Source organism: Aptenodytes patagonicus, chromosome 15 (genome assembly GCF_965638725.1).
Source record: "Aptenodytes patagonicus chromosome 15, bAptPat1.pri.cur, whole genome shotgun sequence".
Classification (NCBI taxonomy): Eukaryota; Metazoa; Chordata; class Aves; order Sphenisciformes; family Spheniscidae; genus Aptenodytes; species Aptenodytes patagonicus.
This window is the reverse complement of record NC_134963.1, coordinates 2,832,001-2,851,056: the sequence shown is the minus strand read 5'-3', so window position 1 is coordinate 2,851,056 and position 19,056 is coordinate 2,832,001. Positions and strand designations below refer to the sequence as shown.

The 19,056-nt window shown below is 41.0% G+C and overlaps 1 protein-coding gene across 12 annotated transcripts in view; it reads left to right on the top strand.

Annotated features, from left to right (window-relative positions):
• The first annotated feature begins 153 nt into the window (after positions 1–153).
• Positions 154–19,056, top strand: part of EP400 (E1A binding protein p400) — a 49,976-nt gene continuing 31,073 nt past the window's right edge. For 10 of the 12 annotated variants that reach the window (XM_076353355.1, XM_076353358.1, XM_076353356.1 and 7 more), the window contains exons 1-13: positions 154–216; positions 2,327–3,680; positions 9,911–9,998; positions 10,417–10,524; positions 11,227–11,606; positions 11,863–12,165; positions 12,941–13,126; positions 14,540–14,680; positions 14,788–14,866; positions 15,149–15,201; positions 16,332–16,386; positions 17,071–17,160; positions 18,386–18,493. In XM_076353355.1, the coding sequence (XP_076209470.1) occupies positions 2,358–3,680; positions 9,911–9,998; positions 10,417–10,524; positions 11,227–11,606; positions 11,863–12,165; positions 12,941–13,126; positions 14,540–14,680; positions 14,788–14,866; positions 15,149–15,201; positions 16,332–16,386; positions 17,071–17,160; positions 18,386–18,493 (2,914 nt within the window). In that variant the 5' untranslated portion in view covers positions 154–216; positions 2,327–2,357. The remainder of the gene's footprint in view (positions 217–2,326; positions 3,681–9,910; positions 9,999–10,416; positions 10,525–11,226; positions 11,607–11,862; positions 12,166–12,940; positions 13,127–14,539; positions 14,681–14,787; positions 14,867–15,148; positions 15,202–16,331; positions 16,387–17,070; positions 17,161–18,385; positions 18,494–19,056) is intronic. The other 2 variants (XM_076353357.1, XM_076353353.1) reach the window with 1 other exon arrangement.

Genomic DNA, 19,056 nt, shown 5'->3' with positions numbered 1-19,056 from the left:
CGGGCCCCGGCGGCCCGCTCGGGCGGCGCGCGTGCGCCGGCGCAGGCGCAGAGCGCGCTCCGGAGGGCGGGGCGGCGGCGCAGGCGCCGGGAGCGGAGCGCGGCGCAGGAGGCGCGGTTTGTCTCCTGCCGGCGCTGGTAGCGGCTGCCGCTCCGGCCGCCCCCCGCCCCCGCTTCCTGTGAGGAGCGAATGGAAAGTCTGGCCCCGGCGCCCGCGGTAAGTGGGGCCCGCCGGGCTCGGGGGGGCCGCCCGGGCCCCGCTCCTCCCCGCCTTTCCCCCCCCTCACCCCCTCCCCGCAGGCCTCGGGCCCGAGGCCCGGCGGCACCGGTCCTGGCGGCGGGGGCGGCCGCGGAGTGAACGGGCCTTCCCCGCGCCGCCGCACGGCGCCGGGGCGAGGGGCGCCGGGGGCGGGCAGGGCCGGCCTCGTCCCGCCGCGGGGGGAGGGAAGGCGGCGGCGGCGGCGGCGCTTCCCGGGGCGCTGCCCCGGCGGGGGGGCGCCCGCGCGGGCCTCGGCGGGGGGGAGCCCCGCGCGAACTTCGGGCGCGGGGCCGGGCGGTCGCCGCGGGGCCGGGCGGTCGCCGCGGGCCCGGCCCGCCGCGCGGGCCGCTCGCACACTTCAGTTTTCGCACACAAAAGGCGATCCCTTCTCCCCGGGCAGGCAGAGGCCGGCGGCGGCAGCGCGCCGGTGACGCTTCCTTATCAGCCTGTAATTAATTAAGTGTTTTCACTTGGGCCGTAAATGTTAGCGAGGTACAGGTAATTAAAATAATAAGACTTTGTGACTGGCGATGGGTGATACCGTTTGAATCTCAATTATTTGGTATCAGTGCTACGAAGGAGTCGCAGTACCACGGGGTGTTGCAGTATTATTAAATCTTTCGGAAGAGGTGCCTGTAAGGAGTGGAATTTCTTTTCCTTCCCGCTCTGCTGAGGGCTCTCCCTCAGATCTGAGCTCTGCGGAGCGGGAGAGGCAAAACCTGCCCGGGACGGCGTTTTGGTCCCCGAGCGGGCTGCGCTCCGTGGTGCCTCCCTGGCGTGCGAGGTCTCGTCCTCTCGGGCAGCCCCCTTTCCTCTTCGGCAGCCTCCCGTCGCTCGCCCGCCTGTGACAGCCCTCCTCCGCTTCCTCGCCCTCCCGGGAAGCCGGCTCCTTCCCGGGAGGGCAAGGAGGGGAACGTCTCCATCCCCGGGGCTCGAGCGGATTGCTGCGGATAGCCCGGGAGAGGGGAGCGGGCGAGTTGCGTTGTGTTTTCCCGGCCCGAGCGACAGGCGAGGAGCGGGTCGGGCAGTCAGCCGCGGCACCGCGTACCTTTCCGGTAGCGCGGCGGTGTTGATGTGCCGCTGCCTGTTGCCGCTTGTAACCAACTTGAGGGTTAGGAGCAAAGACGAATGGCAGCACGCTCGGGCATGTGTTTGGCCTGAAATACCAAAACCGAAACTTGTTTTCAAAATATGAGACAGATTGGGGGGGGTGTGTGTGGTGTGGGATGGCTGGTTAAAAAATGAGGTTTAATTTTTCTTTTGCTGCTACTACTACGTGACACCCAGCGCTGAATCTACCTGTCAGTGCGTGTCGGTGGAATTCTTTTTTTTCAATGATTGAAATACAAAACCAGAAGGTTTTTGTATTTCTGGATAGCTGGGCCCAATAAACAGCATTTTAAATGAAACGCAGATTTGGGTTAATTTTCATCTCTCTAAGGGGTTGGTGTTCTGAAGGAAAGCAAAGGCAGAGTTAAGTGTCGGGTACAATACTTTTTCAAACATCCAGATGATTTTGTAGGGAGATTTTTTGATGACGCATTTTTTCTTCAGTAGCTAGAACAATAGAGTTGAATAGTCTGTGTCCATTTTTATCATATTTTTAGTTATTGTTGAAGAAACGTACTGTAGATTTTAAGCAACTGTTGTGTTTTTGAGAACATCGTGTTAAGTGTTAAAAGCACTGAAACGTTGGGATAATGAATACAAGAAAGAGTAGATACTTTTGATATTGGAGATTGTCGATTCTTGGAGTTCCTCAGAAAGGGAACAAGTATTTTTTTTAAATTCTTTGGAGTCATTCTAACTAGCTAAGAGGAACGAATCATTTGTAAAACTATTCAATAGTACTTTGTTAGCTAGAGAAATGTGTGAGGGATTCAAGTGAGCTTTTGTGGTGACGAGGATTTCAGATAATTTGACTGGGACGTAAAACATTTTAAGTAACTGCAAAGACAGGATAACCGAGTTCTTACTATAAGGTGGTCTTTCGAATAGTAACTACAGAGTTTCAGTTACAGAAATATTTTTACCTTCCCTGAATTTCTGTTTTTGTGTATTTCTTTAGAGTACACTGTAAAAAACCTAGAACAGTGAGAATGCACCATGGTAACGGTCCTCAGAATGCCCAGCGTCAGCTCCAGAGGTCCAGGTCCTTCACGGGCAGTGAGGGAGAAGAGCAACAGGCAAATTTACCCCAGTCCCCTGCAGCTTCTTTTGCGCCTTCTGCAAGTCCATCTGCACCCCAGTCCCCCAGTTACCAAATACAGCAATTTATAATGAGTCGAAGTCCAGTAGCTGGGCAGAATGTGAACATCACGCTGCAGAACGTTGGACCGGTGGCTTCAGGAAACCAGCAGATAACGCTTACCCCGTTGCCAATTCCAAACCCAACATCGCCGAGTTTTCAGTTCAGTCCTCAGCAGAGGCGGTTTGAGCATGGGTCCCCATCGTATATTCAAGTTACGTCACCGCTGCCTCAGCAAGTTCAGTCTCAAAGCCCTACGCAGCCTAACCCTGTGCCAGTGCAAACGTTACCAAATGTTCGGGCAGGCACTCCAGGCCCTGGCTTGGGTATGTGCAGCCAGAGCCCTACTAGAGGATTTGTAGATGCTAGTGTGCTTGTGAGGCAAATCAGCTTGAGTCCTTCAAATGGTGGACACTTTGTGTATCAAGAAGGACCGGGAATTGCACAAATTGCTCAAGGAGCTGCTGCACAAGTACAGCTTCCATCTTCTGGGACACCTGCCACGGTAAGGGAACGCAGGCTTTCACAACCTCATTCTCAGTCTGGTGGTACCATTCATCATCTCGGTCCTCAAAGTCCTGTAGCTAGCGGAGCAAATATGCAATCTTTGACTAGCCCGGGCCATATTACGACAACCAGCTTGCCACCCCAAATCAGCAATATTATCCAAGGGCAACTTATGCAACAGCAGCAGCAAGTGCTTCAGGGACAGCAGCTGGGTAGACCCATTGGATATGACAGGACTTCTGGTGGACTGATAGCAGGCGTTGGAGGACCGAGTGCATTTGGAATGACATCACCACCTCCTCCCACAAGTCCTTCACGGGCCACTGTACCACAGGGGCTGTCGAGTCTTCCTCTTACTCCTACAGTTAATACAGCAGTGAAAAAACAACCCAAAAAATTGGAGGAGATTCCTCCTGCCAACCAAGAGACTGCTCAAATGAGAAAACAATGTTTGGATCATCACCACAAGCAGATGGAAATTCTTAAGGAAACTTTTAAGGAGTGTTTGATTGAACTGTTTTTCCTGCAACATCTTCAAGGGAATATGATGGACTTTTTAGCTTTTAAGAAGAAACATTGTGTTCCACTGCAAGCATACCTGAGGCAAAATGACTTGGATCTGGAGGAGGAAGAGGAGGAAGAACAATCTGAGGTCATCAATGATGAGGTAAGAAATCTGTTGATTAAGGTTTTGGGATAAAATTGTAGATGAAGTTGTGGCACCTGGATTGTGAAGTATTAGAGAAAGTGGCAGTACCTGAAAAATCATTTTTACTTGATGGAGTATGGCAATTTTTCTTTAAATAGTTCGTCCGAGAGAGTGCAGTTCTGCTGGGTAGTGTGATTCGACAGGTCGGTTTGAGCATGCCGTTAAATGTATGTATTTAAAAGAAAAGAACAGAGAGCTGAAAGGAGCTTTCACTGTCCTAGTTAGTATGTAAGCCAACACACAAATAAAGATGGCATTGGTGTGGAAGCTGTTTTAAGCTATCAGAATTAATATGAGTAGGAATCATAGATTAAATTTCACTTACTAGACTTACACAAACCAAAAAAGAATAAGCACAAAGTCTTACAAGAGGTTAACCTTTATTTGACTCATGTGACTTCTAACCATAGATGTTACTGAAGTTCAGCGTTGCTGTGGCCGACAGAAAAATCTGAAGTTATCTAATTTCTCAGAGAGAACGTGAATCATAATGTATATGGGTCTGTAGTAATGAATCGGGTTACTTAGGCTGTCTTAGAGCTCTGTGCGTGTATTGCTGTCTAAATGATTAAAAAATAGCACTTACAGACTGGACAGTAACAAGTTAACTTTGTTATTTACGCAAAGGTTTAAAATTACTGACTTGAATTCACTGTTTATTAATGGCAAAGGGCTTGAAATAAGCTTGCCACAGACAGATGCCATGCAACTTCTCCTGCACGTTTGTACCCATTTGTGTAGCTCCTGACCTGCAGCACCCCCGTGGGTGCTGGAGCAGTGCCTGTCTTGTCCAGCGCCTACCTGAAAGTCTATGTGGCAAGTGGTTGCAACAGGGTAGATATAACTGATGCCACTGCATCACTTGGCACTCACAAATAGCCTTTAAAATTCGTTAAAATATGTGTGGGTTTATAGTTGCCAGTTTGTAAAGAACCAAACCAAACCTGTTCTGTAAAGAAACTCATATTGCTTTGAAATATCTGTTAGAAATGAGTGTCTTCAGTGAAAATTGATGACTCTCTTAGGTGTGAATCATTAGTTATCATATCTTCAGTTGGAATTTGTGGGAAATTTTAACAGTACAACAGCTGAACTTCAATTTGTTCATTGTTTTGTGGTCTAAACTTCGTGACTAGGAAAAATATATTTCTGCTTGTGATAGTTACTGATAATTTTGAAGGAATCATTTCCATATACAGTAACGTAAGTGCTAGCCTGTCATTGTAATTTATTGACAATGGATATTCAATATTTTTTTTTCACCTGGTTTGTATTTTGTCAAATCGTTTAGGTGTTCTTGTTGGGTTGCGTGTTTGTCAGCTGAAATACCAGGTATTTTTAACTACAGTACGCACATTTTGAGAGATCTGTAGCGGGTGTAAATTGTATAGGTTCATTGAAGTCAGTGGAGCTACTACAATTTACATCAGTTGAGGCTCTGCCCCTCGGTCTTTCGGGGTTGGAGTTTGCTGTACTTCACTGCCTTCTTGCGATGGATCGTCTTTTGTTTGTGAAAGCCGCTTGTTCGTCTAGCTGCTGGAGAATTTTGCAAAGTGCAACAGCAAAAGTCTTTATGTGTTTTCAACTGATGAATCCTTTTGAAAGTTTAAGACATCTTTTGAGTATGTTCTTTCTTTGTATTTTTTTGTCGTCTTCTCTTTTATTTCCCCCTCGCCCCTCTTTATCACTTTCTGCTAAAGCAATGCACTTCATCCCTTGCCTGGAAAGGTTGATCTCTTTGGGAATTCAAGGGGAGAGCGAATGGTGGCTGTGCTCATTGCTTAAATAAATGTTGGAGCTCTCTTAAGTTCGAACTGTCTGTCATGCTAATTTGTTGTCCGTTAGGAGCAGCAATCGTTAAATTTAAAACACACTTTTATGTTAACTGGATTTAAGAAAAGGTTTCCAGTGACAAGAAGTCACTATAAATAGTCAAGGCCATACTCTGTTCTGCTATTAAAAGTGAGACAGAACTCTTCAAAAACGGCCTGCGTTCAAACCGAGCCGTACTGGTGGTTGTTTAGTTATAATCCCCTCTTCAGTGAGGTACTGAACAGTACAAAAAAAAAAAAAAAAAGAAGAAAAACTTTTAAAAAGAAAATGATTCTCCCTTCTTTTTTTTTTTCCCCAAATATTTCTCTCAGGTAAAGGTTGTGACAGGAAAGGATGGGCAGACTGGTACTCCTGTCGCTATAGCAACCCAGCTTCCTCCAAATGTTTCTGCTGCTTTTTCATCCCAGCAGCAACCATTTCAGGTACTTTTCAATGGTTCTAAAATGTAGTTTCATCCCAGATTTTTTTTCTTCATTCAGATTTGATATTTCTTAGATGAATTAGAATTTTCCCAAGAGCCCATCCCTTATCATCTAAACAAAACAAAAAAAACCTTTGCAATCTTCAAATGCATCAGTATTAATGAAGCCTTGAGGAAGTTAAATCTTTGTCTCCAGGTTGCTGGCTTATTTCATTAACTTTCAGCTTGAATGTTTTCACTTTGGTTTGTTTGTCTTTTGTTTCCCTAATGCATTTGGTTCATTTGTGCATTCTGCATAGTGATAATACGGATTCTTTTGTCTGTGGCATTGTAATTGTGGATTTCTTCTAAATTTCTTTTCTTTTTTTCCCTTATCTGTTAAAGGTTTTGAGTATGGCTACAGAAGGTTTTGGATTTGCCTCCCCTGAAATGTTTTAAACAGCAATAATAACCCGCTGACACATTTTTTTTTTTTTAAATAACTAACCACTTTCCATTAGCTCTACCATAAATGTTGGGAAGAAGAAACCGAAGTGCTTATTTTTATTATATAAGTCCTTTTTTACATTTTTTCTTTTTTTTTTTTTTTTTTTTTCCATGAGGGAATACTGAACAAAGTAAAGAAATAAATGTGACAGTTAAAATTTCTGTGGATCAGTGATGATGCATCTTTTAAATTCAGACTAGTATGGGTTTATGCAGCTACCTTCAAATCTGTGCTACCCAGACATGATTGCTTATATACCCTGAGATGTAATATACCCTAATTCCTCTGCAACTAAAATATTTACCTTTTAGCTCTATTACATACGCTTGAATAGCAGGTGTTACAGGGTGAATTACTCTGCTGTACCGTGGAAGCTGTACAGTCTGCACTGCCTTCACCTAGGTTTTGGAAAACGGAGAGTTAAGTGAAATCTAAAATGGGTGGTATTGCTGTGTGTAACAAATGGGATGTTCACGGTGATATTTTACAAATGAGTTGCATAGTTAAGGGGCTTGCACTGACTGAGAGCTCTTTGTTATGGCCAATAGTGACATGTCTTGGAAGTCTCCTTAGGTAGTCAGGCTTCATCTAAGCTGTTTAAAATATGTAATATTATATCAGGTTATTTATCATAGTGATTAGGGTTATCATCAAGCTATAGCTACAGCAGTGATGAAGTACTTTTGAAAGTATTATACCATTTCAGACCTGTTTCAGAGAAACTAGCAGGTACATGCTGAAAATGTACAAAACTCCATGTAATTGTGATAATACCTTTTAGCACAAGTATCAGAAAGTATCATCTCTTTCCATCAGTCTTTCTCTTTGTAACTGTTTATAGAGAAATAATGTGTCCCAATCAGCATCATCATTCAAATTTGAGTGCATAAGTGCAGCACTCGGAATGATTATTGTGGGCGTGCTGCATAATCATGACCTCTGGAGAACTACATTATTTTAATTAAAGTTAGGACAGTTCTAGTCTAATATTAGTGGTATGTGACTGCAATTTATAAAGACATAACATCTTTGCTCTTTGAAGTGTCTGGCCTAAATTACGTGGTGATAATGCAGACAGCTGGGAGGCATACTCTTAAGAAAATGTCAGTCAAAAATCCTAAAGTAGAGATGCAGCCTGAAACTGTGAGTATGCAGTCATCCAGAGTAAGAGGGCAGGTGAAATAAATGGCATTAGAAGCAGAGTTTGGAGAACGTACTTTCTTAAACTGATGTCCCAGAAAGCATTTGATGCAAATAGGACATAAGCTGAATTTGTTAATTAATCCAGTAGCATTGTAGAAGATAAGTTGTTGTGACTTACTTTGAAAATTCTGTAAATGCCTAACTGTATGATGCTCTGCCGGACACTGGCCGTTGGACTTGAAATATGCTGCATGTCTGCCTTGTGAGAAGACAAACATTTGACAACTTAATCCATATCGGGTGTGATATGACAGTGAACCATGACCATTAGGGATGAATATGAGTCAGAGATTTCTTAAAACCAAAATTCGCATCTGAAGGCTACAGCTGTATGGCTAGAGTGGCCACAAATGCCCTCACAGCAGCAGAGATTAAATGTTATTAATTCATAGCTATTGATAGAATCTGAGCGGCATGAGATATATTCAGCTCAAAAAGGAGTGTTTGAAACTCAGTCATTTTGGGTGACGTTGGCTATGTTTATTGATACCGTTTGATGAAGCGTTGAAGATGTAGGGTTGTGACAGCTACGGTTTATTTCAATATAGACTGGTGTTTACTTCCTTAGGCTTAATTTACATTGGTAGAATTTCTATTAAAAATCAGAGAAGAAAAGATCTGTGAATAAACTAGAAGATTCTTTTGGGAAATTGCTGTCTTTGCTATGTTGTCATAATAAATTTTCACAACATCTGCAAACCCCTACTGTACATCGGTATGGCAGACGCTCTCACCTATAGCAAATTACATTTAGAGAACTCGAATGTTGAATTAGCTCATTTTCCAGGACATAGAGGCATACGTAAAGTCCATCTTTGTATTTTCTGATAGAATCTCTTAAGCCCTTTCTTTGGACCCTTATTTTTCTCATAACAAGTTTCATAGTAGAATATTGGGTATAGCATGGCTAAATATTGAGGAGAACTTAAAAATGTGACTTGGAAACTCACTGGAAAGAACTGGGCTTGCACAAACACTGGCGGACATAAATAAGTACTTGCCAGTAGTGCTGAGGGCCCAAAGAGCGTGGAAATGGTCATATACCCAGACTTGTTTGTTTCAATAATCTCGTATGTAAGTCTGCCATCTGAGTTTGGTGCTGAAAGGATTATTGAGGATATACTCCCTGCCATCGTTGCCAATATTAATTGTAGTGATTTTAAAATAAAGTTTTCACGCGCTGTGTAATCCTACTGAAGCTAAACTCCAACTTGCTGAATCAAACCCCTGTGATTTCTTTTCCATCTCAGTATCAGTAGTGCTCTTCCAGGCTTGTTAATTCATAGTTGTGTGATGTTTATCCTCAGACAAAATGTCTGGTAATTTCTGATGAGCTCTGATGTCACGTTAGCCTTACGGCAATATTGTATTTCTCCTCACTGAGTTTCTTCATGGTACTCATTTTGCCAGCGGTGCAAACAAGTACAAGTCTGCCATCTGGAAAACTGGAATTGGAACTTGTGTTACTTGGCTGAGATTCTTTTATTCCATCTTCTGAGTCTTAGCAGTTTTTCCTGAAATATTTCAAGGCTAACTCTCACAGACCTCTATCCTGAGAGTGGCAGTGGTGGAGACTCAAGTAAGCTTAAACTGTTTTCAGGATGAGAGTTAATTTGTGTGTTACTGATGTTTCATACAGAGTGAAAAGGATTAGCTTTCACAAATGTATTGACTCTCGTTCCTGACTTTTGTGTCTTGTTAGTTATGATACAGTTTATGTGTAAATTCTCTTTCCCCATCTAATTTCCCTTCTAATTTATCCTGTAATGAAGTCACAATGTTCAATTGTTGTCGTCAGCTTTTTATTGCAGCTATATACTATATGAATACGTCATTTTGACTTCATTGCAGCATTATGCAAATGATGAAGGGTAATACATTAATGAAAATTTCCATTTATTAAAAAAATGAGAAATAAAAGAAATATTGGGCAAGTTTATTTCTTACGTATCCCATTTTCCTGGGTTTGGCATCACTTTTTAAAAAATGTAGACGTGTATTATATATAACCAACTTCATCAGTTCAGTTACTGTTTTAAAATTTAAACTTAGTGAAGAGTATTGGTGCATTATGGACATCTAAAACGTTATAGCAGATGTTGAATGAGTCTTGTTTTCTTTGTTGTACCACTGTTCTGAAGGATTTGTTCGGTGCTCGCCTCTTTAGATCCATTTGTAAATTACGTCTTGGTGTTAAACTATCTACAGATTGAACTTTTGTGATTTGTTTTCTTTTTCCGATAGCAAACGCATACAGGGACTCCAGTAACAGCAACTGTGAACACCATAGAAATTGAAGCTTTTAAGAGACAGCAGGCACTTGCACCAGCAGGTATGTTCCACAGACAGAATTTCACTTCGGTTCTTTTTTTTTTTCCAAACAGTTAATGGAGCCCACTGTTCTGTAACTCTTGAAATACAGTTTTGCCTCACCTTGGGAACTGCCAGATCCCTAGGACTATCTATTGTGAATGGTGCTGTGTGAAGAGTGCACTCCACTCACAATATATAGGACTGGATTTGGCAGGCACGGAGACGTTGTTAGGTTGATTGTTCTGGCTAAGAAGATTGGAGATGGCCAACTTGAAGTTAGAGGGACTCTGCCCTCGGAGCATGTTCTTCATAAATGCTACACATGTATAGTAGTCATAGCTTTCTGAGCTGATGTTGGAATCATGTGTAGTAGTTTGCTTTGTAAAATTGAACCCATTCCATTATACCATGCCATAAATGGAATTTGAATATCACAGATTCGTCTAAGAGACCACGAATTGAAGTGGGCCGTCATGGGATGGTTTTTCAGCACCCGGGTGTGGCTTCAGGAGTTCCTCTTCAACAGCTAATGCCAACGGCACAAGGTACTGTGTCACCACATGCCAATTGCACATTAATTTAACAAGGAGATGTTAGTGATGGGACTAGAAACTTGGGCTTCCGGCCTTCCAAGATCCTAGTCCCACCACGCACTTCTCCATGTAAATTAATACTTGGTATGCAATGCCTGGTTTGTTGAAGGAGCTGAGTGACGGGCTCCAAAGGTGCATGTGGGCATGGAAATACGTCACAGGTGCTGATGCAAAATGGTTAATCTGAGAATTCTGGAACTGAGCCAATGATTTATGAAAAGGAAGCCTCCTAATTTGCAACATCATGACAAATTTTTATTCATTAGTCATGCCAAGCTTTAGAATATGTGTTAGAGTGAATGTGTTAAGAACTAAGTATTATTTAGACTTGATGCTGTTATTTTAGGTTAAATTCCATTAGCTCACCAGTCTTTTTTTTTTTGAAGTATAAGAAATTCAGAAGACATATAATGACATGTTTTTTTTATAGTTGCTGTGCTCCAAATTTTAGTTGCAGTCCCGTGCATGAAATACTTTGTTGTTTATTGTAATGGTGATTTATTTTGTGATTGTGATGTGGTATTTTCAAGTGATGGTGTCTTGTGGCAAAGTAAGTAACAAATTAGTCTATTTGCAGTTGATTTCCTCTTTATATTGGTAAAGAGCATTGGATGTTTTAATTTCATCTGTGTCGTGTTTCCTCTTGCTTTGTAGGTGGAATGCCTCCCACTCCTCAAACTGTACAGCTGACTGGTCAGAAACAGAGTCAACAGCAGTATGACCCATCTAAAGGCCCTCCTGTGCAGAACGCAGCAAGTCTGCATACACCTCCGCCGCAGCTGCCAGGGAGACTGCAACCTGCAAATGTCCCCATGACGTCTCTCCCAGCCGCGCTGCAGCTTTCACAGCAGCAACCACAGATAGTGGAATCTCCAGCTCAGCCTCAGATTCAGGTGAAGATCCAGCCTCAAAGCGTACCTCTGAGTTCCGCTCCACTTACAGCACCACTTCAACAGCAGGTGCCACCAGCAATCCATGTGCAAGGACAAACACCAAACCAAGTGTCACAGCCACAGGCTACAATACAGCAACAGGTATGTGAACTTCATTGGGGTGAAAATATGTTCGTTTCAATGCCCAGTAAAATCTAAGAACGTTATCTTCTTGAAAAAATATGAAATATGTTAACGTTTTTTAATTCCACTGGACACTTAAATCCTTTCCTTATAAAAATGCAGGTGTAAATTTTTTATTAAATTAAATTTAAGTCCGCATTGTGTTCTGCTGTAGTGTAGACTAAGACAGTATTGAATCCTAAACTCATCACTAACAAATGTGTTTCTTGGGCAGACTGTGACTCTGACACGACCATCTGCAGATCCTGCTCAGACTTCTCAGCGTCTTACGGCAAATACACTACCGCCTACCTCATCCGTTGCGCCAGCAGCTATCTCAGGCACAACACCGCCTTCTGCATATCCAGTACAAGCAAACAGGACCTCTCCAGCAACTAACAAGTCCCTGTCTCCTATTGCATCAAAACCCCCAGGCTTAGCAGTAGCAGCAGCACCTAAAACACAAAGTCCAGCTCAGAATGCAGCGGTATTACCACAGGACAACTCTCAAGACAAGCTTGCTGAGCAAGTAAAGCTGGTAAGATTTTTTGTTTTTCCCGAAACTTATGAACAGTTAACACACAAATAACAATTAACACGAGCAATGCGTTTGAGTTATGAAAATGGGCTATTTTTCGGGGGAGTGGGGTGTTTGGCGTTTTGGTTTTTGGTTGTTTTTTTTTTTTTTAGTCTGCTCTACATACTGAGTTTTGCTTTTATGGGCATTCAGAGAAGTTGAAGAAGACTTACTGGTCTTCCTACTGTTGTTGCATTCTTTCTCTTTCTATTATATTGATTCTATCTACTCATTCGAGGTGACTGCAACCTTATTTATTTTTATAGCTAACTGGAGATGTTTTGCTTATTTAACAGGAACATCATAGAGAACTTGTTTTTTCACAAAATCAAGCAGTATTAATAATGAAGTTATATTTATCTTCTTTGGGTAAATACATCTGCAATTTCAATTTCTGAAAAAAAAAAGATTATTTGATTGCTGTTCGCACATGTCATGTTACTTGGTTTTTGTGCTGTCCAGCGAACCTTTTTTATCCTGTTATTTAACAAAGTACTTCTTGTAATACAGGTTGAAGTACTGTGATTCTCTTTATGCATAAGTTGAATTTAGTCCGGTGATTTTTTCATTGATGCAGTGTTCAGACTTGATTTTTGTAATGCATGTGTCACGCTGTTACACCTTTTTTTGCTGTCAATTATTCTGACGGAGTGGGAGCAATTACTATTTTTCTATTTGGCTACTGGTTTAGGTGCATTCTGCAGCTTCATTGTAACTATATGTCCTTCTTTTTAAGGAAAACCAAATCCACCAGCGAATAGCAGAACTGAGAAAGGAAGGTTTATGGTCCCTGAGGCGACTGCCTAAACTACAAGAGGCTCCAAGACCAAAATCTCACTGGGATTATTTGCTGGAAGAAATGCAGTGGATGGCAACTGATTTTGCCCAAGAGAGAAAGTGGAAGATGGCAACTGCTAAGAAGGTACTGGAAAAACATTTTTTTGACTCAGAACAATTGGTCTTGGTATCACTGAGCTTGGGAGCAAAGCTATTTAAACGTTATTTTTCTACAGATGGAAGTGATGGGAATATAAGGCACCGATTTTTAACTCAAAATGAGAAGCCGTGTTGTCAGCTTTGGATATTCTAGCATTTGAAACAGGCTAGATAATTGTATTGATTGTGGATGCAAAGAGTAGTTTTGGATTTTGTGGATTTTATTTCTCTGGAAGTCAAATAGCTTGTTTAGGGGAGCCAGTCAATATGTTGACTGTGTCATATTTAAGAAATACGGCTATCGTGCCTGTCTCACAAATCCCTCTCAATGAAGAGTAAATACAGAATTTTGTAAATAACTTCCATTGGGTATGGTTGTCTGTCTGATTCTTCTTTCTTAATCTCAGAAAAAGACGAAGGAGAAACCATGTTCTAAGGACAGCAGTGTAAACATGGTAGAGAACTGCTTCCATGGGGGAAGAGAGCAGCACAGTGGGAATAATTAAGTCAGTGATGGAATGAAAACTGGGGTGGTGTGAGATGAAATATGTAAAATCTGTTTATTTACAATAGGCAAGAGTTTTCTATGGACTCTAGCAATGTAGCACCTTCTTTTGATACATTTATGACCAGTTTGGGCTAATGAAGAGAGCAACTGAAGGTCATTAGTTTAAGTTGCCACGTTGTTTTCTATTGTATATTCTAAAATGATGGAAACTCAGAACTCTCTTCCTTACAAGCAAAGTGTTGAAATAGGTGTATCATTTTGTAAAATGAAGATCTGCATTTTGAATATAATTTAAATCTGGATTTGAAGCACTTACTCCATTTGTGGCCAATGGTAGGTTTTTAAGAATAGGAGAAACAGGAAGGGCAAATAAGAAATGATCCTTCCCCTGGCAGTACGCTTCAAACTTCTGGAAGTCAATGTTTTAGGGACCTTCTGAGCTAAAGGTTGCAATCGAGTCAGTCTTTAACAGCCATTGACTGATCTTTCACTCATGTATGTACACTCTTTTGGAACTCATTTTACCTTTGGTCTCTGACATTTTGTGGTGTGATTTCTATGACTTCTTCATATGTGCTGTCTGAAAAAAGTTTTCTTTTGTGTGTTTGCTGCTGGTTTCAGTAGAGTTTTCCCTAATTTTTATATTGAGAGAGTAGTGAATTACGAGTTTCCTACGTGATTGCTTAGTTATAGTTCTTGTATTTTCTTTTTTCCTTCGAGTTTCATGTCTGTTGTTTTACTGGCATGGTAAGAATTAGAAATATTGAAAGTAATTGCTACATGTGTAAAGCTGTGGTCAACATCTAGCAGCTGACAACCACTATAATCTTAAGAAATACAGTGATGTGTATTTTGAGGTAACCTAATTCAGTATCTCTCGTGGTATTTTAGATGGTAAGAACTGTGGCTCGTTACCATGAAGAAAAGAAACTTAATGAAGAGCGAGCTAAAAGGGAAGAACAAAACAAACTAAGGCGAATTGCTGCATCAATTGCTAGAGAAATAGAATACTTCTGGTCTAACATTGAACAGGTAAAATACCGACTTATTAATACTTGTGCAAGTCATACTGTTTTTTTCATCTTCAGTAATTTATTTATAAAATTTAAGTGCTTTATGAGACTTGATTTACATTTCAGGTTGTTGAAATAAAACTGCAAATTGAATTTCAAGAGAAAAGGAAAAAAGCTTTGAATTTAAAGAGAATTTCAAGGAGAGGTAATTGTATTCCATTTCATAAGAAATCCAGTATAAATTCTGATGCTATTGTTTTATATAATTTCACTCAGTGGTGTTTAATCTTGTTGGTGATAGAATTGTGAGATGCTAATAAAAGGTTGTGAACAGATCTGAACTATGAGTTACAGCGGTTTTTTATGCTTTTGTGCTAGATTTTGTTAATATTTCTTGTGTTTTATGTTGAATGCATTTAAAAGTTCACGTAAGAAACATAAAATTGCTAAGTGACTAATGCATACATGAAGTATAATAATTTTCCAGGTAAGGATACAAAACCTGCAGAAGACCTTTTATTGGAAAAAGAAAGTGAAATGGTAAGCCTTTCTGTTTCTTAAAAAGCCATCAAATTAGTTTAAATATGACTACCTATGTGAAAAAGTTTTGATAAATGTGAAATGTTTTCCTTAGATACATGGTGATGACAAGCACATTTCTGTGTAGTTACTGACAATTGAACATACTGTCATAAGCACAAATACCATTTTTTCTGGTTATGAACCACAGCTTTTAACGGGGAAATGGATTGTGGTTGATACATGTCTTTTAAAGGAAGAATTCATATTTATTCAATGGCTTTGAATTGGTCATTCTAAGATTGCAAGACCAAAAAAATGCACAAATTAATTGCCAGACTTCGTTTTGGGCAGGAGTTTCACCTACTGTAACCAGGGGTAAACTCTGTGGGGCATGAAAGCACGTTTTCAGCTGTTCAGCTGTGATTTATCTGCTGAGAGATGCAGGTGTATGTTACATTCAGTTTGATCCATTCTGTAACTTAAATATCTTTTGCCCTAGACAAAATGTGTGCTAGGACTCCTTGGCTACATCTGTGCAATTTGGAAAAAAATGAGCGAGGGATTGTTCTGAGGCCCTGAGCCATCTGGCATGGCACAGCTGATGCCCACTTGCTGAAATGCTCCCCTTTCACCAAGCAGAGTGCCTGCATCTGAATTCCCTGTTAGGAGCAAGCGTTAGCGTGTGTTATCAGCCAAACTGTGGCCTAGCGCTGTCTGCGAGTGTTAACTTGCACAGGCTAAACCGTGCTACAGAGTATGCTGGACAGCTGAGAGTGAGCAGTTGTAGGCCTGTGCCGTATCTCTTTTTTATTGACTAGTGAAAATTTAGTCCTTGACTCCAACCTGGGTACAAGTTTTGTGCCTCAATAATGTTTGCAAGGGAAAGAGTGTGCTATGGCTCTGCGCCACAGCTGGACCTGAGTAGTTTGAACTGCAAGCACTTGAAGTGGCTGATTGCATGCTGCCTTCAATACAGAAGCAGAGTATCTGCTTTTGCCTGGCCAGGAAAGTGCTAATAGGTGTCAAGTGTCTGTTAGCAAATGCTGTTGTGATTGCAAAGCACTTGTTGCTTTCTTTAAAAAACAAACAAAAAAACCTCCCTAACTTTGTTTTCTGTGCTTTTACATATTTTAATTCTTTAATGCTAGGGTTCTTCATCTGGAAGGAAAAGAAAGGCAAGCACTTCTTTGACTGATGAGGAAGGTAAGTCACTTCTCAAAACTGTGCATCTATAGCGTAGTACAGAAGTTGTATATTAACCCTGAAACCACACGTTTCAGTCTGTTACTGCATGGATGCAATGCATTTCACAAACCAAATACCAACCCTCATCCATTTCTTAGAGAGATTAGATAGTCAATTAGATAGTAAATTTTCCTTAAAAAGAGCTTCAGTGAAAATTTGAAAATAAAATTTTCCCTGAAAACACGCTGCCATCATTGTTGGTGGATTTTAATTCTTTCTGTCCTACTTCCTTCGTTTCTCAAACCTTACTAGTGGTCTTAAACTTCTTTTGAGGATTTCAGACTGAATAACCCATCTGCTTTAGTTCCTTCCTTGTGATGACATCTGTGTCATGTTTCTGACAAAATCCCCAGTTTAAAGCTACAGAATAACCTGTCTCTGGTGACCATTGTCAGCCAACACTTAAGAGTTCAAGACTGCCTTTTGTCCTGAGGCAGAAGTGCTTCTCCCCTTTTCACTTATCTTTTAAGTTCTGTGTATAGTTGCTCTCAGATTTTCTTGTTTTCCATACATGTCTCATTCTTTTTGAATCCTGGTAACTTACAATATTCTATGCTAGTACACTTCAGAGGCATATTATTACAAACTTCCTGAATTAATGTGTAATTTGAATGCCAAGGTTAGCATTTGTTTTTATTTCAGTTGAAGATGAAGAAGAAACAATTGAAGAACAAGAAGCTAAAGAAGGAAACATAAACCATCAAACTGAATTGTCTAATCTAGCCAAAGAAGGTAGGCGTGTAGCTTGATTCCTCTCTGTGGTGGGCTCTGAAACGGCAGGTGAAAACATGCAGTAGTTATTGTATTTGTAAATAGGGTTATAGATGAGAAGTTGAGTGCGTTCAGATGTTTAGTCATATGTAATCCGTATTTATTTTTTTCTGTTTGGAAAGTTGTAGCGGTTAGTTTATGGGATGATGAGGGACATCTGTACTTAATAAAGCAGTCCGTATACTTAACTAGTTATCACACAAGGTAGCTTGAGAAAAAGTATTTCTCTGCTGAAGCACTGCATTTCTTTAAAACCTCACGCTAAAAGACTCAACCTAAGTTCTAGAAATGCATGATAAATACTTAAAACCAGAAGTGTATCAGATTGAACATGAACATCAACTGTCTAGAGTATCTCAGAAGGGTTTTGTGACCTACCTGATAAGTCTGAAAGGGCCCTGAAGTGCTGATCTTGGGGGGTATAAATACTTGAAGATCAGGGGCTTTTAGGGACGATGCTCTGGCTAGCAGCTCTCTTTCATTAACAACATAACAATAACTGCTATGCTGAGCTTGATGTGTGCAAAGTATCCCATAGGGATCACTTCACTTACCATGGTAAAAAAACCTTGCTGATTTTTAGAGGCAAGCTTCCCATTAAGCTAAACCCGTCTGACAATTAATATGCAGTTTCCAAATCCGTTTGTTTGGTCTGTTTGGCAGCTTAGTGGCTGCAGCCAGCTGGCCAGTTGGAGGGATTATAACTCTTGGCCAGTCAGCCAGGTTCCTAATGAGGATGTTTCCTGATTGATTGGCCACCGCCAGCATGCACATTCCTGCTTCAACAGATCAGACAAGGGATTCATGGAGGTACTGTTTAGTGGGGTTGAGGTACAGCTCAGTTTTGAAACTTTGAGCTCTTGAATTGTCTTTCAACCACTCGGCTGGATTTGATGCCCCTACCTCCCCAACCAGTGGTTTACTGTCAGTTTGTATGGTGGGTTTGTAATATAGTAAAAAGCAAGCTGGGTGAGCAAACTGCTTGGTGTAATGCCAAGTGTTCTCTGTAATTGAGGTCATTAAATAAATATTGCCATCTCCCACCTAATAATTACCTCTTCAATTAACTTCTGATTAGAGAACTGGCTTTATACAATTGTGAAGAATGTAATGAGATTAAAAACAATGGTATTGATTGTTACAAGTTTTGGTATTTTTAAACTTACGTCCTTTAATGACTTTTCAGCTGAATTGCCTCTGGAAGATTTACTAAAGATGTATGAAGGTGCCTTTGCAGAAAATTTTCACTGGCCCCAGCCGAAGCCTGACAGTGAAGAGGATAGCAGTGAGGAAGGTAAATTACTTTTTGTCTAGAAGAAGTTGTACTGACTTACAAGGTGAAATAAATGGATTGGCTCTACAGGTCTCTGTTAAAAGACATTTTATACTAGGGGAAAACAAATACTGAGTGAATCACATTTAAAATGTTTTTTATTTTTTAAGTGAAGAAGAATGGTATATACAAAAATGAAGGGAAAGTATGGTGGCTTTCTTGCTAAGCATTTGGAATGATCATTAGAAAAATGAGATTTATTCCTGTTATCACTAAATACTTTTGGATAATGGTCTGTGAAGAATTTCTTCTTTTTCTCTTTTTTTTCACTTCTCAGTTTATGAAAAGAGGGTAGTGTTTGCCTATCTTAAAGTCAAGATGTGTGAGATTCTCAGGAACAATAGTGAGCCATAGAAGAGCCTCTCTACACTGAATTAAACAGCACACCTCATGGCTAGCCATTATTACACAGTTGCCATCTGTTCTGTGTTGGAGTGATGACAGAATTACATATTTGAGGATAGGTTTTAGGTAGTATGAGAGGACCTCCCTAGAAGTTGTGAAAAGCTAACGGTCATGTTAGC